Source organism: Drosophila obscura, unplaced genomic scaffold, assembly GCF_018151105.1.
Source record: "Drosophila obscura isolate BZ-5 IFL unplaced genomic scaffold, ASM1815110v1 contig_150, whole genome shotgun sequence".
Lineage (NCBI taxonomy): Eukaryota > Metazoa > Arthropoda > Insecta > Diptera > Drosophilidae > Drosophila > Drosophila obscura.
In genome coordinates this window covers 3,709,524-3,735,096 of record NW_024542736.1, presented here as the reverse complement: position 1 = coordinate 3,735,096, position 25,573 = coordinate 3,709,524, and the positions used below count along the sequence as shown (strand labels likewise).

At 41.8% G+C, this 25,573-nt stretch overlaps 2 protein-coding genes and 1 long non-coding RNA gene across 13 annotated transcripts; all 3 read left to right on the top strand.

The window, feature by feature from the left end:
• The first annotated feature begins 111 nt into the window (after positions 1-111).
• On the top strand, positions 112-16,531 carry LOC111067782. Of its 10 annotated transcripts, XR_005967476.1 has the most exons (5): positions 811-956; positions 1,272-1,442; positions 1,798-1,923; positions 15,852-16,167; positions 16,236-16,531. It is a non-coding gene; the product is annotated as an uncharacterized LOC111067782 (long non-coding RNA). The 10 variants fall into 10 exon arrangements; XR_002607142.2 differs by lacking the exons at positions 811-956; positions 1,272-1,442 and adding an exon at positions 113-350; XR_005967475.1 differs by lacking the exon at positions 1,272-1,442 and having other exon boundaries at positions 819-956.
• A 56-nt stretch (positions 16,532-16,587) lies between these two features.
• On the top strand, positions 16,588-19,171 carry LOC111067252 (serine/threonine-protein phosphatase 2A 56 kDa regulatory subunit epsilon isoform). The gene is made up of 7 exons (XM_022356308.2): positions 16,588-17,084; positions 17,156-17,355; positions 17,426-17,620; positions 17,681-17,871; positions 17,948-18,281; positions 18,359-18,588; positions 18,654-19,171. The coding sequence occupies exons 1-7, from the start codon at positions 16,943-16,945 to the stop codon at positions 18,973-18,975; spliced, it is 1,614 nt and encodes a 537-aa protein (XP_022212000.1). The 5' UTR covers positions 16,588-16,942; the 3' UTR covers positions 18,976-19,171.
• Positions 19,172-23,575: 4,404 nt separating this feature from the next.
• LOC111067237 (solute carrier family 25 member 45) lies at positions 23,576-25,221 on the top strand. 2 transcript variants are annotated; one of them, XM_022356293.2, is made up of 5 exons: positions 23,576-23,731; positions 24,083-24,195; positions 24,258-24,498; positions 24,561-24,675; positions 24,735-25,221. In XM_022356293.2, exons 1-5 carry the CDS (start codon positions 23,686-23,688, stop codon positions 25,141-25,143), a joined length of 924 nt encoding a protein of 307 aa, XP_022211985.1. In that variant the 5' UTR covers positions 23,576-23,685; the 3' UTR covers positions 25,144-25,221. The 2 variants fall into 2 exon arrangements, with proteins under 2 accessions (XP_022211985.1, XP_022211991.1); XM_022356299.2 differs by lacking the exon at positions 23,576-23,731 and having other exon boundaries at positions 24,110-24,195; positions 24,275-24,498.
• The last annotated feature ends 352 nt before the right edge of the window (positions 25,222-25,573 follow it).

Here is a 25,573-nt window from a genome sequence, read left to right as displayed (position 1 = left end):
CTTTCTGCATATCACACAAAAACATCGACATTAATATTAGCACCTACAAGTCCAATGCATCGATATATTTATTGATGCATTTTCCAGCACTTAATCGATGTCTGAACGTGTATAGGGCGCTATCAAAGATGGCGTCACTTCTACGGTGTCTGTGTGAACGATTCTAGTTGCCGCTGAAAAAATTCATATTTCTCGCATAAAATACAACTACCGGCCGCGTTAACCGATCGAAAAGCGTTAATCCATAATTCCGGTGTGATTTTCAATTGAAATTGTGCCAGTGCGTGCGCCAGTCGCTGTTAAATCCCAACGCAAAGGATTGTGTGTGTGTGCATCCAGAGAATTTCGAGGTGTGTGTATTGCAGCGCTTTTTTTGTGTGTCCCCCCCCTCCCCAGCGACCCATCGCATCCAGTTCAGCACAACAACATTTTTTGCTACTTTTACTCAGTTTGTACAACAATAAGAATACAACAAATATTTTCACTACTCGTACTACTCGTAGTTTTACTGTGTGTGCGGTCGGGTCGGTCTCTCCCCATATAGTATATACACACACATATGTATAGCAGAGAGCGCCCATCGAAAGAGAGTCGGAGAGAGTCGGTGAAACATAAAAAATTTATCAAATACAATTAAATTATTTGAAACTTTTAATTTGAAAATAAAAAAGTACTGTAGTAGCGAACTCAGCGAGTATCGATGAAACTGAACAACAAATATTTTTTTCACAAAAATATTTATCGATATATCGATCGTTTGCACAGTGGCGCGAATTGGGTGTTTTGTGAACTAAAGTGGAGGGCGTCTCATTTGCCGTATAGTATGCGTATGCCGCCGCCTTCGGTCGTCGGTTTTGAAAGATATAGAAATATCTCCACACACTCCGCCCTCTCCCCCCGCCGTATAGTAGAGCGCAATCTGTTTAATCGGTTTTAACGGCAGAGCAAAAAATCAAGTAAATCCAATGCCCAGAAATCCAAACGAGTACCAAATAATTTCGTGGTGAATGCAAATTTTTCAAGTGCGCAGTATGCGGCGAAATTGCAGACGCAAAATTCGGAGTGTTCCCAAAAGTTTTAATAAATAAATAAATAAATATGTAATTACACACTCAAACACTTGCACGCACACATGCCCCAAATAATAGGAGAGAGTGTGGCTACACTACAATTGAGTTGGTTTTCGGATTTTATATATGCATACACATACATATATGTAGTATGTATATATACATATGTACATGTATATTTTTTACTTATATTATTTTTAGAATATCGATTTTGTTGGCTGCTCTTGCTGTGTGCCTGTGTTTGTGTCTCTCCCCTGCCTTCGTGCGCTCGTGTGTCGGGCAGTAAAAATGTGTTAAGAATTATGTTCATATAGACATAAGTTACCTAATCTAGTGCAGATGAAAGAAAGAAGGGAATCTAAGCAAAATCAAGTAAAGGCAAAATTAATGAACGGAGAAAAATGCCTCATCAAAACAGCTGCGCCGCTCTCTCTCTCTCTCTCTCTGGCTTTCAAGTCTCACCTCATGTACTCGAGTGTGTCTTCCTCTTTCTTTTCACACACGAACACACACACGCACAAGAGTGCGCTTCTGCTTTGTGCTTTTGTGTGCGTGTGTGTGTTTTGCCTTAACGCCACAATCGTATTTTACATGTGTTGACCCCACTTGGACCCCATCTGTCTCACCGCATCTTTTTCCCCTCCCCACCCCTCCCCACTACGCGATGCGTTGTGCAAAAAAAAAAAAAAGGTACACTCGCGAAACTACAGTTTTAATTCAATTACAGTGCTCCCAAAACCAACAATAGTTAAATAACTGCTAATAAGAAGAGAGTACTCTACGCAACGTAACGTAACGCCACTATCTACTCTCCCGTGACGTCGTATGCCAATTAGGGGGAAAAACGAGACAGGTATGACATACCGGATTTGATCAATAGCTGTTAATAGCAGGAGACATTGTAAATAAAAAATTACTGCATGCTGCACTCTACTTCTCTCCCATGACATGTTGGTGGAAGGGCCACAACGGAAGTTTACATCCATTTTTGGGTCTCCAATCTCTCGATTTGCACCCAGCAAACAGTCGAACAAAGAACTGGTTCTAATTGATTGAGTGATTGAGTCGCTGGTATGGGGAGACAGCGACACGGGCGCTGAGGTGTGGTGAGGTGTGGTGGCGGTTCCAGAACCTGCTCGACAAATTAACAAGTTCTCCAATTGACACATACAGGGGCACCACCACACTCACATATGTATGTATTGTATGTTTTGCATGCGGCATCGCGCGAACGTGTGTTCGTTCGTCGAGCCTACTGTTCAAAATTAACATAAATGTGTCAAAATGGTAAATAATGTCCCCCATACACGGATCTCTCCAGGTTGGACAGGTGACGAGAGGGCCCTTGCAATACCCCAATGTTTGACAATATAATTAAACCATTAACCATAATATATCGCTGTCTCTCTACACCCGGATTAATTATAATAATTCATGATACTCCCGACCAGCACGCCCCACTAAAAATCGAAACCCCCTAAAACTGAACGTGACTTGTATGCAATTAAGGTGTTTCTTTCGAGTTCTGTCGGAACAATAAATACAACGCAAAGAAAGATAACATTTGTAGAGCGTATGCAAAAGACGGAATAGAACAGAGTCAACGCTATTTCCAGTTTATTTCTAGCCGTTGCGATCGATCCCCGGATCCAAGTGTTTTGTTTGCCTAAGCGGGTTTGTCACTTGCTATTCCGACTGGAGCTGCCTTTCGAGCGACACTACTGCCTCACTGCATGTCTCTCTGTCTGTCTGTTTGTGTGTGTGTGGACGTGTGTGGGTTGGTATTCGCCTCTCACTCTTTCTGTACCCCAGACTGGGCATTGGCGTAAAAAGTACACACGTAGGCATTGAATACACAGGTAAAACATCGATGATTCTTATTGGGAGCGGATCCCTAACGATGATTATTTTCGGGATTGGCGTGCAAATATCTCCCTAGTACTCTGTCTTCAACATCTCTCAAGTGGTGCTTCTGCCTCCCCCACATTCTCAGGGGTTTCTATTTCCAAGTTATTTAAATGAATTAACCAAGTCGGTCAACTGAAATAAATGCCATGCCATCAGCATGACTCGCGCTTATGCCACACACACACGCACGCACGCATACACACTCGAAGACAATTTGCGTTCCCATTGGAGTTTTCAGTGAAGCGGAATTTGTGGCCATAAATGCCTTGTGGAAGGAGGCACATATGAAAAGTGCTCCACATTCTCCAAAGAGCAGCACCGATTAAGTCCCCTTCACTACCTTACCCGGGGCCGACCTGCTTGCCGTCTGTTCACCTTTTGGTGAACGCACATTCAACCCCCCGCCTTCTCTCACCTCTTGCGGATGTTAATTTGGTTGCAACTTCAACATTTTCTGCCTGGCTGCAGCGGTTAAAGAGCGTGTTTAAAGTCAATTGTGGCACATCAGCAGCACCAGCACTGCCACTGGCACCCCCTTTCCCCGCTGGGTCTCTGCCGTATAACCCCCCCTTTAATGTACATCTCTTTATTTGTGTGCCTCTTTCTTTGCCGTTGCTGTCTGTTTTGACATAACTGACCTCACTTTTTGCCACTCGTTCTGTTGCCTTTGGATTGCAGATGCCACACATGGAACATCTCCACCTGCCTCGTGTTTCCCCCCATGATGTTTACATCGTTATACTCGTAGAGTGCAAATATGGTTGCCCCTTGTCTGCTCTAAAAATAAAGCACACAAACATCTTTAAATATTTCTTTCAACTCCATTGAAATTGACTTGATTTACACAGAGTTTTCGCCATGTTTTTCCCCATCGATGGAGATATTTCAAAAGCAATTGCCTTTCCTTGCATTTTTCCATTGCATTTTCTCGGCACAAAATGTGTTATTCAATCTGATTGCAGCAGCAGCATCAGCAGAAGTTCTTTCAATTTGTTGGAAAAATATATTCTTTAAATTCGAGCTCCTTTCTATATTTGTGTTTGTTTGTTTGTTCTATTGGCAATGCAATCGAAATTCTATTTGCTAGTTTGTTAGAGAGATGAAAAATACTCGCAATATTGGAAAGAAGCTTGCGGCAGGCAGGCAGTCGATAGAAAAAGCTAAAAAGGCTAAAGCCTCGTTAAAAATACAACACTTTTCACAATGGAGCAAAATTAACAACTGTCTGAGCGCAGAGGGCAAATGTTTCTCTCGTTATAATTAGATGATTTCCCACTAGCCGCCCGCACACCCACTTTCTGACAGACGAACGGACGGATGGACGGCCGCCTGACTTTACGACCAGCCCCAGATTTTGCGTTTGTTTCTTTTTTTTTAATTTTTATCGGGCACGCTTTGCTAACGAGTGGAACAATCAGCTGCTCAGTGGCAGCTCCCGCAGAGAAGTGGGAGAGACGCCGCAAAAAGTGGACCGATAAAAGGACAATTAGACGACGCACTAGAATAGTGCAAATACACTCTAACATATTAGCCTTTATAGATGGCAGATTCGGATATTATTCTTATTTTAGTTGGACCTGTTTTAGTTTTGTTTGATCTGCTGGTATCCTGTTAGAGTTCTTCACAATTTGTGTTCCTTAAAAGTCTCCATCTTACGTTGAAGAGTGAACCACAAGAACCCACTGAGCATCCATTAAGAAAAACTATTTGTACATTCATTCCGTCTGTTGGCTGCTGCTGCTTTAGAAATATTTTCACATTTTCTGTCCAAGATACACTCGTATTTTTCGTGTTTCTTTTCGCTTTTCTCCTCTGCTGTTGCTGTTGCTGCTGCTTTCCGCCGCAATTAATGACGTTTTTCATCGCTCATAATATAATTTTAGACGCGGGGAACATTTTTGGGTGCCAGTGAAAAATCTTTTTGCTGATATTTTTACGAATTGGATGATGGGTGGGGGGGGCCTTAAATAAATTTCCGTTTTTCTGCGGGGCATCCTGTGGCGAAAACCCGTGCGTCGTGCGTCTCAAGTGCAGTTCAATGTATTTTTGTAATGTTCTTAATTTATTTTCACTGTTTATTTATAGAATATAAATACTACATGGAAATGGTTTGGTTTGGTTTTGGTTGAGGGGAAATTCCTTAGCTGTGCATGAAATCATTTGACCTTGAACGGAGAGGATTCAGCCGGCGGAGGGTTCAATTTCAATGACTATTCCTCCCCCCGCCCTTCCTTCAGCTGTTCCTGCTCTGTTTCTGTTGTGGATAGTCCTCGAGTGGCCTCGTCATGGGCCTATAAATCAATAAAACAAAAACAAATTCCAAGAAACAGTACGACAGACGGACAGCTGCAGCAATTAAATAAAATCGCACATTGCACAATTAATAATTAACACTTGTGTTTAGCCACCACTAACAAGATAGAGAGAGAGAGAGAGAGAGGAGTGGCCTAGAAGTGGTTTTGTTCTTGGCTTTGAAACAAGTGCACCACACCCCACCCCACCCCACATATCTATTTTGTCTACAAAGGTGGGGCAAATAAAAACAATATCAACTGGGATCGGTTCTCTCTCTGGGTTTTTTCTTTCATTTTTTGTTTTTAAGGTGGCAAGAACTCCTACCATATGGCCATCCATCCATCTTATCTTTCACCTGAGATACATTTTTCCTTTTCTTTGCTGCGTTGTACCCCTGTCCCTCTGTTTGATTGTCTTTGTAGTCCCCACTGCTTATGCGACATTTTTTTGTGCTGATTTTTGATTAGGTGGCTGCCACACCCACACACCAACACACAAACACACACTCAACGTCTCTCTTGCTTATCACAGCTAAAAATCTCTTAATTAAAAAAAATAGAAAAAAATACAGCAAAATAGATTGCGGAAAGAGAGAAGAGAGAGAGGCAAAGAAGAGAAGAGAAGAGAGAGAGATGTGGGCAAGCAGCGCTTTTCAATAGAAAATTTTCCATGCTTTGGCATTGAATTTGCATTGTGGCATACATATGTATGTATATTTCACAATAAGTAGTACGTACATAAATCTATTCACAAAAAATACCTTCCCATACATATGTATGCACATATTGGTGTGTGGTTTATATACCTATTAAATGAGCCGGTGACGCGATAGACGCGAGATAAGTAAATGAAATCATTGAACTGAAAGGCGGCGTCTGACGACTTGCGGCTGCTCGTGCACCGAAAATAGGAACTATTGAGGATGATACTTACGACTAATGGGGATACCCATTGACCCTAGAAATGACTTTGATATTTGCACAAATAACAAATGAAGAAAAGAAATAAAATCCAAAAAACCAGAATAGTGTAAACAAAGCTTAAGATATCCAATAAAATAAAAGTCGATAACGGTGCTTGTATGCGTGGAGTGAGGGCTGCACAGCCCGGTGCAGAGGATAGGGAGAATGAAGATAAGAAAGGAATTAAGGGAGCTGCTGGCCCGATAAGTCTCGAGTGGTAGAAATTGTTGATTCGATAATCCGCTAATTAAATTTCAATTGAAAAATAATCTAAATGGAATTAAAACGAGACTGGGGTGGGGGCCATTCTGTTAGCAAATCTATGAAACAGCTGTTCAAACCGAGTGACCAGTCAGATCTTCCTGCCACTTGTACAAGAATTTAACATGCCCCAGAAATTTGCCTTCTCTTATTAAGTTCCTCCAACATTGCTTCAATATTATGTTTCTTTTTCGTGTCTTTTTTTAATTAGTCAAAATGTTGTGGCTCTAGCTCATCCCAGACGCACAGTGTGTGTCGTCTCGGCGCTTAATTATTTAATTAAATTGAGGAAATTGTTGTGACTGCTGTTGTCTCTTGTCTTGTCTCATCTCTTGTCGTGCTCCCCAGCTCTCCCCTCTCTGCGTACTGCTCTGAGTTTTGGTTCGTCTGCTTTCGTGTTTTACGGTTTCGTCATATGTTTTGTGGCTGCGACTGTGGCTTTGGCTCTAGCTCTGTGGGCCTGCTTTGCTTTTGGGCCCTATTTCAAGTATTACCCAGAGGAAAACAGAAAAAGAAATGATTTTACACCCCCCCAATGCCAACATAACAGTCGTCGCCTGATGCAATTAGCTTTGTGCCTCATTGTGTTGTCTGTACGTACATTTCTGTGAACATTGTCAACTAATTTCGTGGCTTTCTACTTTCCATTTCCATTGCCACTTGGCTCTGCCTGTGCCTTTGCCTCTAATGCTAATACCAACAATAAGTTACATTTGATGGTTATGCAAACCCTAGAAGGCATATTGCGTGCCTGTATGCGGCACTAGAAGTTATCGCTATGACAGATGTGTGTGTGTGTGTGTGGCAATCAAATTACTTGGCGACTCTCCGAAAAAGTCTCTCCCCTCAGATAAGAACTCGCTGTGCAATTAGAGACCAGCTAACGCTGCTCCAAAAGCTACACACAGCAACGGGGATGATGATGATGATACAAGTACAAGTTGTGTTAGATAATTGCCTTTTAATTTACTAATACGAATACTCATCGAATGACAACTTTCCGTATAAATTTGCCATAAATGAAAGGATACATTCGTTTTAAATGACACAAGCAGAGACGATTCGGAATGTTCAGAAAATCAGCTAAACGGCAAATTGCCCCTCACGTGTTTGTTGCGGCTGTACATGCACGTGTGTAAGCGAATAAATTTATATCTACAATAGTAATTCACCGTATTGCAATAACTACTTGTGTAACGACCTGAAATTATATTAAGTATTCAACTGCGACAGGGTTATTTTTAATATTATATATTAGCATACGAGAAATACTTGTAAAGTGCCCCGAATACTTATCGATGATGAATCAACGAATAAATGATATTCATGTATAAAATTAATGTCTGTGACAGCCCGAGTAGATGGGTGACCCATTTTTACTTTAGTTCAAGGGTCTTAGCTTGTATTTACTTTTAAGCTCTAATCAGGCGATATCCGCCATCGAAGGTGACTTCGCTTCAATTAACGGAAACTCGTCTTTGGGCATTCCATTAGCTCAATCTTTCAAGGAACTGGAACAGAGGAGAACCTCGCAATTACACCTGCTCTCTGGCCTCTGGCTCTGCCTCTCATTCAATTACTTTGGAGCTCTCTTGGCTATGTTAATCATTTACGAGGAAACACACACAAACACACACTCATATATCACACTGCTGCTTGACCCATTTGTGTGTGCCATTGAGTGGGTTTTCCAAGGAAACTTACTCACGGTTTTCCCTCTCTCTCTCTGCGTGAGAATGAAAGCTTTCCATTTTCACTCTCGTCGAACGCATTTCACTGTAAATAATTAAACATAAATACGCGTACATGGAAAATCGTTCAGTTTTCAAGTTGTTGCTGCTGTTGCTGCTGCTACTGTTGCATCGCTTTTCTGACGTCAACATCCGCACGTGAACCATAATCGCCCCTTTTGCGCGGGTGTTGGAAAATGCGTTACCAGTCAATGGTTAGGTTGGGACGCCCTGTCTCTGGGATATGCCGCAGACTTTGCATCTGTTTGTGGCACTCCAAAAATAGAAGTAAAAAGTTCTGCAGTTGTCGGTTCTATTTCTGGTGGCCCATAAATGTCGGCGGCCCACGCATTTCCACAGTCGTTTCATTGTCTTTTCATTGCTTTCCCCTGTCATTCATTTTGTTATATTTGATTATCCTTTGGCGGAGCAGGGTGTTATCATTATGAACGGATATTTTGCTGCAGCACAGCAAGGGATGTAAAAAATCTTTCTGATCATTTTGTATGATTCACTATGGATTTAATTAAACCGAAATGGAATGCTTACTTTTATGTTTGCTTCCAAAGATGTTCCGTCATTGGTTGCTGTATTATCCAATCAAATTTAATCAAAAATGGTTCTTTATATTCTATGCATTGAAGGGTATCAAATGTTTCATAACATTATTAAGTTTTTCCTTTATTTTTTCTTTCTATTTTGAATTCTATTTGCCTTTGTCTTTGTGTCAATGTCGCATTGCGTGCGTTGGTTACATTTGAACTTTGTTTCAGTGGCACTTGGCTGGTGGCGGTGCTTCACTCCAGCCAGGGGCAGGAGCAAGGTGTGGTCGGTGCGGTGGTGGCATGGATGTGTGTGGAGTGGGTGGCGTGTGCTGGTGCCTCCTTTTTTGCCGTCCAGGTGTGGCATGTGGCACGTGGCAGCGATGTGTGGCATTCGTAAAGTGGTGCTGGCTATCAATAAATTGAATCCCTCTGCTCGTCAATTGTGAATTACTAAAATGCATTAAGCCCTCGGCAGTGGGGCAAGTCCTTGAATTGCTTTCTTTTGTTTCATTTGCTTGCTCCGCCCCTTTCCTCCACCTTCGCACTTTTGTTTATCTTTTTCATTCCTTTATTTTCTCCTCCGATCCCTCGTGTTCATTTTTTCTCTCTCTTCGATTCAATCGGATGCATCGTTTCTGTTGGCTGCATTTCATTCTGGAGCCCTTTCTATACCTTGAACAACGTAAATCGTGTGTACAAATTTCCCCTAAGCGAATGGATAAACTTTCAAAACTTTGTTATAAAACAAAAGCCTCATTGTGTACTCTCGCTCTCTCGCTCGCTTACCTCTCTCCTGCTCCCTCCTTCTATCCGTTTTTCTAATAGTTTTGGCAGGGCATCAATCGATAGTTTGGACAACAACAAAAGTGAGAGATTGCTGGCCTGCCATTTAACTGTGAAAACTGAAACATTTTCCATCGAGTTGCCAACTTTTTCCGACAGTTTGCAAACTTGCTGGGGGTTTGCTCCTCTTGTTGTTGTTGTTTTCGACTTGTGTGACTCCTTGAGAGTGCTGTAAATATTTAAAATTCATTTTACTTGCAATATTTCAACACACACACACACACTCCCCCACCCCAGGGGGAGTGACCCAATTCCCATTGAAATCTAGATCTTATAATTTCGGTGTCTGGGGCCTGCGCAAAAAGTAAAACCAAAAATAAACAACAACAACAACAACAAAAAAATAAAAAAATGCAAGCACCCCCAGTAAATGTCTAGTGGGGGGCATAAAAAAAGGAAATAACAGAAGCAGCAGATGACCACCCACCAGATTCAACGTCTCCTCTCTGTTCGCCGCTCGTTCATCCCATCCACATGACATTTACAATGTCTTTTCTCCCCGATGTGTGTGTGTGTGTGTGTGTGGCATAGCAGCAGCAGAGCCGCGAGAGGCACTTTCGTGTGGCGAAAAACTTTCGCTTCTGCTGCAGCTGCTCCTCATGGCATCCTCCTCCGCCACCTCCACCACCCCACCACCACCACTTCTGGCTGTTTCTTGTGGCTGCAACAAAATCATATAAAACTTATTGTTCCATTTCCTTTAGCTTTATGTAAATTAAACAAGGCTCATATTTCCTTGTCTTTCCCTTTCCTTGGCAAAGACTCGCAGCTGCTGTTGCACGATGCGTTTTTCACCGATGATTTTTTCTTTTATAAATTCGTATTTGCATCCAATCCAATGCGAACCAGTGTGAATGGCAAATGGCAAATGGCAAACCATTTACCGACGCGAAAAAAGCTTTGCTTAGCAAATACCCGCAAAGAAAGGACCTTCAAGGAAAGATGGTAGTTGGGGGTTGTGGGATGTGCTACGTGACATGAGATGCATGCAACACATTTGCATTTTGCTACTGTCAGATGGGATATTCCTCCTCTCTCTCACTCTCTCCCCCCCCCAACTGTGTTTGCCTCCTGCATATATTCATACATACATATGTAGATACTCGCATATGCAAATGTCGATGGCTGGATGCTGATTTGATTGATTTAATGATATCAATACAGCTACAGAGCCACACAGCCACAAAGTGTGAGAGGGAGTGGAGGGACCGGGACCCGATCCAAGGGAGGTCAAGGTTTTGAATTTCCAATGCGCAATGGATGAAAATTCTATTAGGACTGGATGGAGTCCACAGTGTTCGCATGTGGATCGATCGGTCGCTTTCCTCAATAATTGTTGGCTCTGTGTGGAAATGGAAATCAATTTCATGCATGCGGGATTATGGGATGGCATGGAGATGGAGATGCTCTCTCCAATAAAGTTTTCCAAACACGCAACGGAACGCAGCTTGTAATTTTCTCAGAAGAGAGAACTTCCCCCAACCCTCTCCCCACCAAACTGTGAAAACTGTGTAAGCATTTTCCACTCATTCCAGTCATGCATTGCTGCTCTGCAGCTGACGAGAAATGAAATTCTCATCCGTCCATGAACTCTTTCCTCTGAACGCCTTCCTCTCGTGTGAGGATTTTTGTTTAGGGTGTGAGATTCCATCTCCTACCTCGCCCCCATGGACAACGACGATTTTTACTGCGTAGTTTTTCCATGCATTTTCCCCCGCATGCAGTTCCTGAGACACGTTTCAAGTACGCAGCGAAAGCGAAAATGAAAACAGTGCGCAATTTTTACCCAACACGCGGCCCCCCATGGTGGAACGAGGGGGTAGGCGAGTGTAGCCGTGTGGGTAGAAGTAAAGGGACTTTTGTGCTTATCATCTCACGTGCGACATTATCATTGCCTTTCCTGTGAAAAGAGCTTAGACTTTTCCACCTAATAATCGTCACAAATGTGATGAAAACACCCAGGGGGGAATTTTGTTTAAATTCCAGTAGACAGACAAGTACAAAATTAGTAAAATATTAAATTGGGCTTATCATTTTTATTCGAAATATTTGTTACAGGGAGAAATTAAACATTAAAACGAATTTAACTCGGTTTTAACTTTATTTTTAAACAGTAAAGTGCTTAATATTAAATTACGAAAGTGAAATATGGTTTGCCTTTGTGCATTTGGTTTTTTTTTGTGTTCTCAGGTTTTTTTTTATACATTTTTTGGAACCGTATAAGTGTCAGAAATACGTATTCAATTTTCATTTAACCTACGTATGTACATATGAATTAATATATGTATTTACTTGTATTTGAATAGAAATAGCAAATTGTTGATTCTCAATTGACACCACAATGTCGAGTCGTCGGAAAAACAACTGCAAGTCCGCGGCGAATATCCAGATATCAATTGAAACATATTGATTAAATATTTGCATTTGACGCCATTCAATGGAATGTGGGAATATTTTCTCAGAACAGTAAGCGCCACCACAGCAAAGCAATCAAGATATTTCTTACATATTTGTACGTACGTGCAATCCCTACTAAGATTGTGGCACTTAGTTCTGTGATTGCATTCTCGAATGAAAAAGATGTCAGATTTATCTAGGAAAAAGTTGATTCTTGAGGATGGTCAACCCTTGAACTTATCGAATCAAAAATAGAGCAATTAAAAAATAGTAAACTAATTTTCTTAAATGGTTCTTTAGTGCGCCCAGACAATGTTTTATGGCAATAAAATGTAGCAAAAACTGTTACTAAATATGGGCAAGTACTTTCCATTGGTTGAGGTCTTTGTCAAAGTTCTATGGACCAATAAAAACCAATAAATCAATAAAAAATATACAACCAATAAAAACTATTATAGGCAAGGATAAGAGGGCTACGTGTAGGTCAGGGTTTTGGCTTGACATTCGACCACAACCCAGCGACAATTGACGAAAGTCGTCTGCTGACGGAAATCTTTGGTAACATTTCCAAGCCTCGAAACAGTTTTGTGGCTTATTGATTATCTTTTAAAAGAGACACGCAATAGACATGCGTCACATATATATCGTCGTAAGAGTGGAACTTAAGAACAGCGGCCGCCTGTGAGTGTGGAAATGGAATAGATTTTCCCCGGCATCAGTGGGCGTCTGACCGACAGCTGGGGGATGGGCTGTGGAGGTCGAGGGTCCATGGCTAGTGGTTTAGTCATTAGATGGCCTGGCCGAACGCCTGGCCAAAACGATGAGTGGGCCTGGTCTCGTGTCGCGTTTGTTGGTTGTTAAGCGGCGAAAAATCATACAAATGCCAACATGAAAACAACAGCGAAACAAAGCAAAACAAAACAAAAGCGATAAATAATGGAATGGAAGAGGAGAATATAAGAGAGAGAGAGAGATAGAGGGAAAGCAGAGAGGCAAAAACTTGTCTCATTATATTTTGTGGGAGCCGCCGCCTTGTCCATTTTTGTTATTATATGCCTATGCCGGTAGTGCCCATTTGCACAGGGTATTATGATTTTGTGCAGCTGTTTGTAAAAGCAGCTTCTACCCCATAATATATGTAGGTGAATATTTTCGATCAGCAATCGATTGCCAAAGAGATATAGCCTTGGTCTGTCTGTGCATCTATTGATATGCAAAGTTTCTTCTATTTGCTGCAGTCAAAAAACATTAACATTCGTGGAATTTTACATCCGACGTTCAACGACGATATATTTTGTTCAATTTTCAAAAAACAAACAGCTAATTTTGTGTGTGTTCAAGAAGTAGTACAGTTGTTTTTCAGTTATATTGTTATATTTTTTCCCCATATTTAGATCTTTTTGTGATTTCATTCTCAAATATGCCTTTCTCTTTGTGTGACTCGAAATTAAACTTAATTATAATTTCCAAATAGGATTACTACTACATATATTATTAGGCAGCACTGTCGGATCCTCGAGGGTATCGAAAGATTCGGTTATTCCCTCTTGTTTTTATTTCATCAATGGACGATATGTGGGACTGAACTTTTGGCCCTCACTACAATGTATTATTGTTATTGTTGTTGTTTTTTTTTTTTTTGGTGTAGAGTAAATAATGTCATAAGGTCACACACAGATACACACATACAGAAACCCCCATTAAAGGGGGGGAAAGCGAATACCCCACTCCCACAGCAGGCGGCCTAATGGTCTGCCATTCACTGTGCTTCTGCTGCTGCCGTTGTCTTTGTTTTTGTTGTTGGTCATTTGTTTTGGAATTCTCATTGGGGCTGGGCCCCCTTCCTCTGGCCTGTCCCGCTGATGCTTTCATTTTATATGTATATAAAATAGCATAATAAATGAATGGAATGATGGCACCGACCCATCCCAGGTTAGATTTCGCTATCTCTGCCGATCTATCCGATATATTAATTGTCACGATGGGGTTCACTGATGATGTTTCGCCTGTGCTTGTTGTTGCTTTTGTGTAGAGAGGGGCTCGACCTCCCACGGCGAAGGTTATTCAGATAAATTAAACCAAAGACACTGCGAAAAAGTAAAGAAAAACTTTGTGTGTAAACAAGCTGATGAGCTGTATGTATACACGTATACATTCTGTGGAAAATTCAATTTTATTGCACTGCGAAACGTGCGAATCAAAAAGGAGAAAAAGTGTCGACTTTCAGATACCCAATAAATATCTGCACTTATTTTTAATGGTGATTATTTATGGAAGATAGGTAGATAATATTCTAAGTATATATACATACTCTACTCTGTAACTCTACAAAAAACGAGACATAAAGAATGAGAATATCTATCAAATTATCAACACCGCAGATGTTTCTGTCTTTGCATAAAATGTAAAATAAATCTTCAAATACACAACAATAGTATTGGCTCTACCTCTATAGTACAATCTGTATATAATCTTTTGCGAATATATTTATGGGGTAGGTTCTACGGCTGTACTTAAGCATACCCCCCCTTAAGCATACCCTGCATCTCGTTATAGCGGCGTATAAAATGTGGCATGGAATAAAAGGCAGCTGTGCAAACTCTTTCTCTGTGTGCCACTCTCTCTCTCTTCCAGCCAGTTCCGGTTGGCCAACACACACACACACGCAGGCGTTTGCTTGTTTGTCATAGCGACGCGCCCACGCATCGTTTCCATTACCATCAGCAGGCAGGCAGGCAGCTGTTGGCCAAGTTTGATCGCATTTACCTGTTTGTCACTCATACGCCTTGTGGCTACCCAGCCAGTCCTCAGTCCGCCCTCTCCCTGTGTATCTGTGGGTGGGTTGTGCTGCTGCAGCGTGTGTGTTGGCCATGTTTAACATGTTTTTACTCGCGAGGGAATTGACTGCGGGCCATGCCATGGACTCGACTCGACACGCTCGAGGTTTGACTTGCATTTTTGTGTGCGAAAACAAGTTCCTCCTTCCGAGTGAAAACATAGTTAGTGTGTGTGGCACCCCCGCTCTTGCCTCTGCTGCAAATTGAAGTTCATGCAAATGCGACTGGCACCACCAACGTTTGGTGCTCCTGGCGCAACGTCCTTCATTACTGTCTTAATTTCCGCTTTACATTTCCTTCGAGTTGACAGCCAACCGCCGGTCCCACCTGGCGCACCAACTAGTGTTTCCGGTCAATGGCTTTTCCGGGGGAAAAAGGACGCTTAAATGTCATTTAAAGTGGAATGGGAAAATTTAATTAAACGCTGACTGCCGGCTCCTGCTTCTTGCATTTGCCTCAAGGGCTGTGCGACTCTGAGCCCAGACGTTTTCCTAGTTTCAGCTAAACTTCCCTTCCCCTTAGGGGCATGTAAATTGTCGGGATTCGGGCAATAGCTGCAATGTCCAATCATCAGTCGAATCAATCAAATCAAATAATTCAAAAGCTGAAGCTTAAGCGACATTTTGCCTGGCAACAATATGGTCGTGGCTTTGCTTCTTCTCGGGGGAAAGTGAATTCACCCACTGGCTGAAACGTTATTGGCCCCTGGCCCCTGGCCCCTATCCTCCTATCAGTTATCTCTTATCTGTCGGCACAAAGAAATCACAGCTACCCCACACCCACCAACACACACACACACCTGTAAAAGAAGAGCTACGATTAGATATAACCTTCATTTATATATATAACATTTTTTTATCAGAGTTTTGGTTTTGTGGTTTTGTGATGTCAATTTTTTTTTGTAGCAATTTCTTTCCCTACCGTTGATAAATGGAGACGTAGCTATGTATCTATCTGACAAGCCTTTTAAATGTCAATTCGTTTACTTTTGTTCTATTTTCAGTGCATGTGATGCCAAAAAACACATAAAATATAACCAAGCAGTAACACAAGAGACACAGAGAGACAGAGCGCCAAAGCCAGTGTCCGCAGAGCGAGAGAGTGCAGCAAGTGGAATATGTGAAAAATTCAATAAAAAAAATTGATGTGCCATTCAGGAGCAGAAGCAGCCGCAGCAGCAGCAACCTAGAAGCTAAGCGAGACGCGAGAGTATTATCCACAAAAGTCAGAAGGCGCAACAGAGCAACAATCCCTCCAGCAACAACAAGAACCTGAAAACAACAGCAGACGGCCGGACAGCAGCGGAAATCTAGAAGCAGGTGAGTTTTTCTTTATAAATAAAACACCCGATATTCGTATTAATTACTTAACTTATAATTTATTGCAGTGTAAATACAACTGTAACGAATTTAAAGCAGGAGCAGCAGCAGCGGCGCAGTTGCCACAAAACAGATACAGATTTCATGCCACCCGCAGACGTTGGTTGATAAATGTCAAGATAAGTCGCTACCGTTTCAACACCGCCATCAACATAACCCAGCAACAGAAACAGCAGCAACTGCAACAGCAACAGCAGCAGCAACAACAGAGACGGGTACATCAAACAGAGAGAAGCATCCACCAGCACAGCATTTGTTGCCATTGGAGGAGCAGCAAAAGAGCGGCAGCAGCAGCAGCAGCAGGACAACAGGAGCAGCAGCAGAAGCCGAGCAGGAGAAGCTCTGCATAGGCGTCAGTGGCAGCGGCAGCGGCTTAACCAAGGGTCGAGGAAACAACTGCAAGACGCCAAACTCTACTGCAAAAGTCGCCAACATAACACATAAAATTTTCGGTTGGCTACGCAAATCGCGAAACAAACGGCCAGTCGAGATCCTACGAAGCGATTTCGAAGGCGAAGACGGCGACGGCGACGAGGGGGAAGGAGGAGCAGAAGCAGCACCTGGGAGTGCAGCTGCAGGTGGGTCAGGTGCAGGTGCAGCCGCTCAGCAATTTTCAGTGGCAAACGTTCGATATAAAGCCGGCAAGCTGAATACCACACAGACAGCCACGGAGACCACCACCGCCATCGATTCAAACGAACCCAAATCTGAAAAGATGTCATCGGGGGGCACGTTTGTGGATCGAATCGACCCGTTCGCCAAACGTTCACTCAAAAAGAAGGGTAAAAAGAGTCAAGGTTCCTCGCGCTACAGAAATTCACAGGATGTTGAGTTGCAGCAATTGCCGCCGCTAAAAGGTACGCTAGGACCTTCTCCTGTAATCCATTTACACGAAAACACTCTAATAAATTCCATTCTCTCTCGATAGCCGATTGCTCCAGCCTCGAACAGGAGGAGCTGTTCATACGAAAGCTGCGTCAGTGTTGCGTATCATTTGACTTTATGGATCCCGTCACGGACTTGAAGGGCAAGGAAATCAAGCGGGCGGCACTCAATGATCTATCCACCTATATAACGCACGGGCGCGGTGTGCTTACGGAACCAGTCTATCCGGAAATAATACGCATGGTACGCAACATTGCATGCGCAACAAATCGACGAATTATTAATAATGAAATCCAAAACCTTTTTTTTTCAGATTTCTTGCAACTTATTTCGCACACTGCCGCCCAGCGAGAATCCGGACTTTGATCCCGAGGAGGATGATCCAACACTGGAGGCCTCCTGGCCACACCTACAGCTGGTGTATGAGGTGTTCTTACGCTTCCTGGAATCGCAGGATTTCCAAGCAACCATTGGCAAGCGTGTGATCGATCAGAAGTTTGTCTTGCAGGTGCGCTGGAAATTAACTCCATTATAATGGAATATCTTACTTATAATATTAATTTTCTAGCTCTTGGAGCTGTTCGACTCTGAGGATCCACGTGAGCGTGACTTTCTCAAGACGGTGTTGCATCGCATCTATGGGAAGTTCTTAGGATTACGCGCTTTTATACGAAAACAAATCAATAACATATTCTTGCGATTCATCTACGAGACGGAGCATTTCAATGGTGTCGGCGAACTGTTGGAAATACTCGGCAGGTATGTCTCACTATTAGATTACTATTCCCTTTATTATTGATTTATTAATCCATTATATATTCACTCCACTTGGCAGCATCATCAATGGCTTTGCCTTGCCACTGAAGGCCGAGCATAAACAGTTCTTGGTCAAGGTCCTGTTGCCGCTGCACAAAGTCAAATGCCTATCGCTATATCATGCACAGTTGGCATATTGTATTGTACAATTCCTAGAGAAGGATCCATTCCTTACCGAGCCGGTGGTGCGGGGCCTGCTCAAATTCTGGCCAAAGACGTGTTCCCAAAAGGAGGTCATGTTCTTGGGCGAAATTGAGGAGATACTCGATGTGATTGATCCGCCGCAGTTTGTCAAGATCCAAGAGCCGCTCTTCCGGCAGATTGCCAAATGTGTCTCTAGTCCACATTTTCAGGTGCGACCCTTTCTATTTATTCAACAAAACTGCCCAAGTGTAGAATTGCATTTTAATTTGTATACTTCTCTTTGTAGGTTGCTGAACGCGCTCTTTATCTGTGGAACAATGAGTATGCCATGTCGCTGATTGAGGAGAACAACGCGGTGATTATGCCCATCATGTTCCCGGCCCTATATCGCATCAGCAAGGAGCACTGGAACCAGACCATTGTGGCGCTCGTCTACAATGTGTTGAAAACATTCATGGAAATGAATTCAAAGCTGTTCGATGAGCTCACCTCCAGCTACAAGGCGGAGAGGCAAAAGTATGACTGGCGCAACTCCTCTGAATATGTGTAATAATGTTTGTTTTTTTTTTGGTTGCCACCAGGGAAAAGAAACGTGAACGCGATCGCGAGGAACTGTGGAAGAAGCTGCACGAACTCGAATCGAATCGTTCTAGTGGGCGCACCGCAGGCGGCAGCGCAGCTGCGAATGCATCGAACAGCGCATCATCATCCAACGCGGCGTTGGCGTCCACGTCCTCCCAACTGCAGCCACCATCCAGCAGCACAGCCGCCATTAACTCTCATCAGCAGCAGCAGTCGAATAGCAGCAGCAGTGGCAGTCTGTCCAGCGGCGGCGCCGGCGGTGACAATAATCCTGCGACCACAAATGCAAAAATCAAACAGGATAAGGCGGCGGACAACTAAACAGCAGAGCACACGCAAACGCAAGGCATGCGCCCGAAATAAAACTAACAATAATGAAAAACGAGAGCCGTAAAGCGCAGTCCAGTCCGTTGGCTAACACGTAAAAGCCTCTGTCGTTCCACATCCCACACGTAACAGATAGACAGACAGACGACGGACGAACGGATAGATACAGAGAGAGAGAGAGAGAGAGAAGGCGATAAATAGTTATACTAAAAACAAAAACACATACATATGCTAAACTTTAAACACAACAAGAAAATATGAAAAAAAACAAACAAAAAAAACAAACAACTAAAATGTATACTCGATTGACGAAGACACCAACCAAGCGGACGTCAGCGGAGGTGAAGGAGGATGAGGGATGCTTGAGCGGCTGTTGAGAGGAAAGATGAAGTGATGTATGAGTGGGAGTGAAAGCAGAGTGGAAAGCGAAGCGATAGCGGTTGCAAAGCCCCCTGTCTGTGTGTGTGTTATGTTAAGAGAGCAGAAGCTTCGTCGCGTGCGGCATCAATGGAAATCTATATAAATAATGTATCTTACACCTAAAAAAACGACACACACACACAACAGTAAAACACACACACATAAACACCCGCACACACACACAGACACATATAAATATATATATTAAAAAAAGAAAGAAAGAAAGAAAATATTATTAATTACGTTTAAGCATAAAACAAAAAAAAAGGAAAACCCCGCAAGTTGAATAAAGAGAAAATCATGTTAGTAAGTGAAAAGCAGAAGAGAGCCGATAACTATAACTATGATTGATTGATTGATTGATCGATGATTGATTGTTGATGTAGAAGAAAGAGCATTGAATATTATTAACTACTAAAACATACTACTGCTAACTAGAAGGCCCTTCCCTAGCATATAGATCAGCGCCATCCCTCCCATACCCCATACCCCACCCTAAAAAAAAAACAAACAAACAAAAAACACTTACTAAAAGAAATATCACCTAAATGTTCACTGTGTGTAAAATAGTTGAAAGCTGCGCTGCTCTGATAGATTTTCAGTGTTTCTTTTTTTTTTTTGTCACACAGCTCCTACATAGAACGAACGGCGTGTCTTAGTCCCTGAATTGTATATAAATGCAGCGCATCCATGCAAACGAAACTTTGTTACTTAGCTTTAAGTGTTGCACACACACACACACACCAACAAACAAACAAACAAACGCATACACACTCCGTCAAGACTTCTCTCGAACACAAAGAAAATTCCAAACATTTCGACCCAGCCCTCGCGCTTGTATCATGTTTTAGCACATTGTTTAGGAAGAGAGCAGATAGCAGCTGGCAGTAAACAAAAATCTATGCATATGATTAAGTACAGAATTATATATATATACCGTATACCACATAACTGATGGATCTATATAGAGATGTGTGTACGTAAGGAAGCGGAAGGCAGTAATGGAAAACAAACAACAAAAATTATGAATTGTAAAAAACAAAAAGAGAAACAAACCAGCAAGCAAGCAAATGTTCGTCTATATAGAAGCATAACACGGTTATAGAAATTGAAAACTGTCATCTATCCTATACGCGATATCTACATATATCCTATATTCATCCTATACACACATACGAGTCGTATCTCTGTGGAAAGCGGTCCAGTTTCAGGAAATTCTTTTCGAAACTCTTTCTCGTTTATATATTTTTTCATGGAAATGCGCACAATTGTCATTCGATTTGCTAAACAACAATTTCATTTGTAAATAAATGTAGCTAAGGTGGAAAACAACTGTCGTGGTAATGGAAACCCAGTGGACTGCTTTCCCCGTCCTCTCATACACACACACACACAACACACTCACTTAGCCGCACTCGTATATTATTGAAATAAAAATATATAAAATTTATATATTAACAGAAATATACTATGCATAATGTATGTTTGTTCATTCAACTCTCACGCCCATTACAAAGTATAGAAGCATGCATTATAGTACATATAGGAAAAGAAACTATGAGGGGGACAGAGATGGGAGCTAGCATATTGTAGGAGAGGAGTAGATACGAGCTCTACTAAAGGGCGCCGTCTCAATCGCGAAAAGTTCATATAATATTAAAGATAATTGTGTCTGTGAATCGTGAGTTAATATACACCATATACTGTATACATATACATATATATATATATACATAATGAAAAAGCAAGAGGAAAAAACTAAAAGAAAACATACAGCGTTAGCGTTATTATTATGATAAATATGTTTGTAAAACGTCAAGAAAATGGAAGCAGGAGGCAGGTATCTATGTACTACAGAAGCAGGAGAGGAGCAGCTATATACATATGTCAGAATACAAAAGAAGATGAAGATGAGAGGAAATTGAAGAACCTATATGGCCTAACTACTAAGCAACGTATGTAAGAAGGTTTTGCATCTTTATATTAGCGTGTAATTAAACGAAATTAAAACCGAAAGCTAAAGATTTAAAGCCCAAGGATAGCAATTGCCATTGGATAAGCAATAGACACACACAGAAGTTAGGTCTTAACTGCCTCTAAAGACAACACACACAAAGAAAAACCAAACACCAAGGAACAGGACCCCACAGAGCGTCCAACAGAGAGTTGAAGCAACACAGAAAATATCTCGTAATTCCTAAACCATAAATCACTCCACTCACCAGAAACCCCCACTTCCAACCCCCCACACCCATCCATCTCTAGTTAATGTTTGAAGAAGCTCACATAGGATGCCAATCAGAAACAAAACAAAAAACCAGCATTATTATATAGAGAATGATGGAAATGTAAAAACAAAACAAATGTTGGAATGGAAAAATGAAATGGATACAAAACGATGATATATACATAGATGACATAAAACTCGTTAAAGTCGAGCATAAGTGTCCCTTCAAATATATATACATGCATACATACATACATACATACATAAACACATGCATATAATTTGCGTTTGGTTTGTGTATTCTTGTGATCGGCGTTTTCCGTTGCACCCTGAGTTAATCGATCGACTTAGTATCTGCTTTCAAGAACTTGTATGGGTAAACTTAACTATAGTTTCTATTATTGTATTTATATGTACTATGTATAAACTATACATAAATCGAGCATGTTAAAATGTAGTAGCCAGTAGCTATGCTTAGGATCGGGCTAAGCGACAGACGATGTGGTATAAGCAAAAAAATGCAAAATGCAAAAAGCAAAAACTCGTTAAGTACTTTTAGAGACAACAACAAAAAACCCCTGTACTAAAGAAGTGTACTAAAAGAATAAAGTCGCATTAACAAACGTTGCAAAAGTAAATAAAAAAAAACAAATAAAAAAAACTTTATGAAGATACAAAAAAAAAAATCACAACCACAATAAGAGCAAAAAAGATAGTTAAAGCGCTTAAAAACAATTTAAAAAAATGAAAATACTATGGATACTAAAAAAAAAAATGAGAAAAGAGGATGATGAGGATGAGATGAAGCATAAAGGATAACGTATAAAAGATAAAGGAAAATGGAAAAATATATGTGAATTATGATGTATTTTCTTATGTTCTAGACTTGTATAAAAGAAAAGAAAACCTATCTATCGTATATGATGATGATGATGATGATGATGACACATGCTATTATTATTAATCTTTTAGTTCAGTTCTCCAGGGCAGTGTTGTGCGAGGATATTTCGATATGTTTTCATGGATTGAAGGCACACTGTACTACACACACACACCACACAGTCACACACACACACATCAAATCACTCAATCACACAACTAAACAAAATCTTATGCTGAGAGTAAATATAAAGAGTAAATTATAATTACACACGAAACAAGATATGAGAAAATAAATGGGAATAAATATATATACAATATATGTATAGGTATATATATGTATTACATAAATATATATATATAAAAACAAAAGTATATATACAAAAGAGCATTCGAAGAAAAAACAAAACAAAACAAAGGTTTTTAGTTGATGATTTGCTTTCGCAACTCCACAAACAGATTGAACGCGCGCGAATGATGATGGGAAAACCTAAGGGCAAAATGGAAAAATGCGCAGCAGAAGAGCAGCAGAAAAGTTAAAGAAAAAAATTGCAAAAACAAATATTTAGCTGCAAGCAGAATTAACCAAAAAATAAATGGAATAAAAAATTAAAATATAACATGAGAAAAAAACAACACACACACACACACACAAAATGCATGAGGATGGACATGAAAGCGGAGAGAAAAGAAGCAAAGAGATCAATCAACAATAAAAAAATTAATAAATAAAAAATATAACAACATATTTCGTTTTATTTTGAATTCACGCAGGCGAGTTAGCGATGCAGAGAGGGTTGTGTGGCGTTCAGCTTTTGTTCTTGGGCCTGCAAGCTTTTTATACCCTGTATTTGTGGAGTGTAAAGGGTATACTGTGTGTTGTGCGGGGGGTTCGAATTTCGCTTCCCATTACAGGATCATTGATCATTCAGGATCAACGTGAGGAATCTTTTTAGCTTTACTTTAGAGATCATTTAACGCATTGGGGTATGGGGTAATGGGTATCTCCCATTGTAGTCACTTTTCTGTAGCTTTGAGCTTCTCAGCTTTTCAGCTTCTGAAGCATCGCCACAAAAGCTAGCGAATGCAGTTGGTCGCTGCCGTCGCCAAGTGCAGTCAAACGCAACGCGAGAAAAATCAATTTTCAAAGTTTGCACCGTCTCCTGGCCTCATCCTTGATGAAGTGGGAAAACTATTGTGATTTCGTGGCTGGCTGTTTTGGTGGTAAGTAAAACAAAAAAAAACAATAACTTTAAAGCTAAAATCCAGAGTCGGGAGAGGTGAGATCAGTGCGAAATGGATGACGCAATGGCTGTGAGCCATCTGTGTGCCACTTGTTGGGCAGAGCAGCAGCCGCAGCAGCAGCAGACGGGCGCCATGGTCAAGTTCACGTGCGACGCCCCTGATCTGCGAGGCTTATTTCTGTGTGCGGCAGTCGAATTATTTGGCAGGCAGCAACATGCAACATGTGTTGATAGCCCCCTTCCCACCCATGCCCCACCATGTGCGCTAGGCATGATGGGAATTATAATTAACATTTAATCTACGGCCATCGGTTTGATCTTCTCCGCACAGGTGCCTGCGGCGTGGTGGTGGCCCATCCGCTCGACACGATCAAGGTATGGCAGCAGGCATCCAACTCCTCCGTCCAGACGGCCATCCATCAGATCTACAGGCGCAACAATGGGGTAAGTAGGAAATGGGGAATGGAAGAACGCAGCGGACTGGCCGGTCAGCAATCCTTTTAAAGATCAACGGCTTCTACAGGGGCATGTTCTTCCCGTTCATCTCGACGGGCGCCATCAATTCGCTGCTGTTCGGCATCTATGGCAACCATCTGCGGCAGTTGCGTAAGGTCTGCCACAGCGACTACCAGCGCGAGCAGCTCGAGTACCACAACATGTTCCTCGCCGGCTCGGTGGCCGGCTTCGTGCAGTCCTTCATCGCCTGTCCCATGGAGCTGATCAAGGTCCGCCTGCAGACGCAATGCTGTGAGTCTGCCATCAGTCAGCCCCTGGCCAAAAGAGTTGGATTAATCCTTCTGCTTCAACAGATTATAATGACTACCTTTATGGCCAGCGACGGACAGCCTTTGGCACATTCAAAAGGATACTCAAGACTGACGGCCTTTCCGGCCTCTATCGCGGTCTCCTGCCCATGATGTGTCGGTCTGTGAGCGAGGTCCCCCGAAAATTCTTCACCTAATTTCCGCTGTTTCTCCACCTAGGGATGTCCTGCCCTATGGCATCTATATGCTGGCATACCGCCAGGGCGTCGATTATCTGAACAAGCAAGACTTTGTGCGCAAGCGGCGCAGCCATCCAGATGGCTCGAATGTGAATCTGCTGATCACCACGTTGGCCGGCGCCTGGGCCGGGGTTATCTCTTGGGTGTGTGTCATTCCATTCGATGTCGTGAAGACGCTGATGCAGGCCGACGAGAATCACAAATTCCGTGGCATCTTCCACTGTGTGATGGTCAACTACAGAGCCTACGGATGGCGGAGCATCTTCCGCGGCAGCTGGATGCTGGTGGCCAGGGCTGTGCCCTTCAATGCGGCCACCTTCTTAGGGTACGAGTACGCTCTCGAGTGGTGTCAGATGTACGATAAGGGGAGCATAGTTGAGCGGGACTAAGAGCTTTAACTAGTTTTTGTACTTACTATACTTGTAATCATATTTATTGTATATTTATTTTTGCTAATAAAACAATTTGAGCTGTAATTTGATCCTCTCTTCGATCAGTCTTAGAATTTATAAAGGTAAAATGGAATTTTGGTAACCGTCGATAAGTCTCGCCTATCGCACAAAAGTACCGATATTTTTTGTGCACTGGAACTATTAACCCATTGACGAGTATTATGAAAATTTAAACAATTTTAGGTATATAGATTCAGGCAATGTTTATAATCTCAGGCTCCATTTAATGCAGACACTACTTAGTCTCTGTTTTAAAGATATTAACGTATCCCTATATATAGAAAACAAATCAAATGAATGAATGGAACTATTTTTGGGGTAATTTTCGGCAATGGAAACGCAAAAATGAGTCGTAAATTTCATGGTA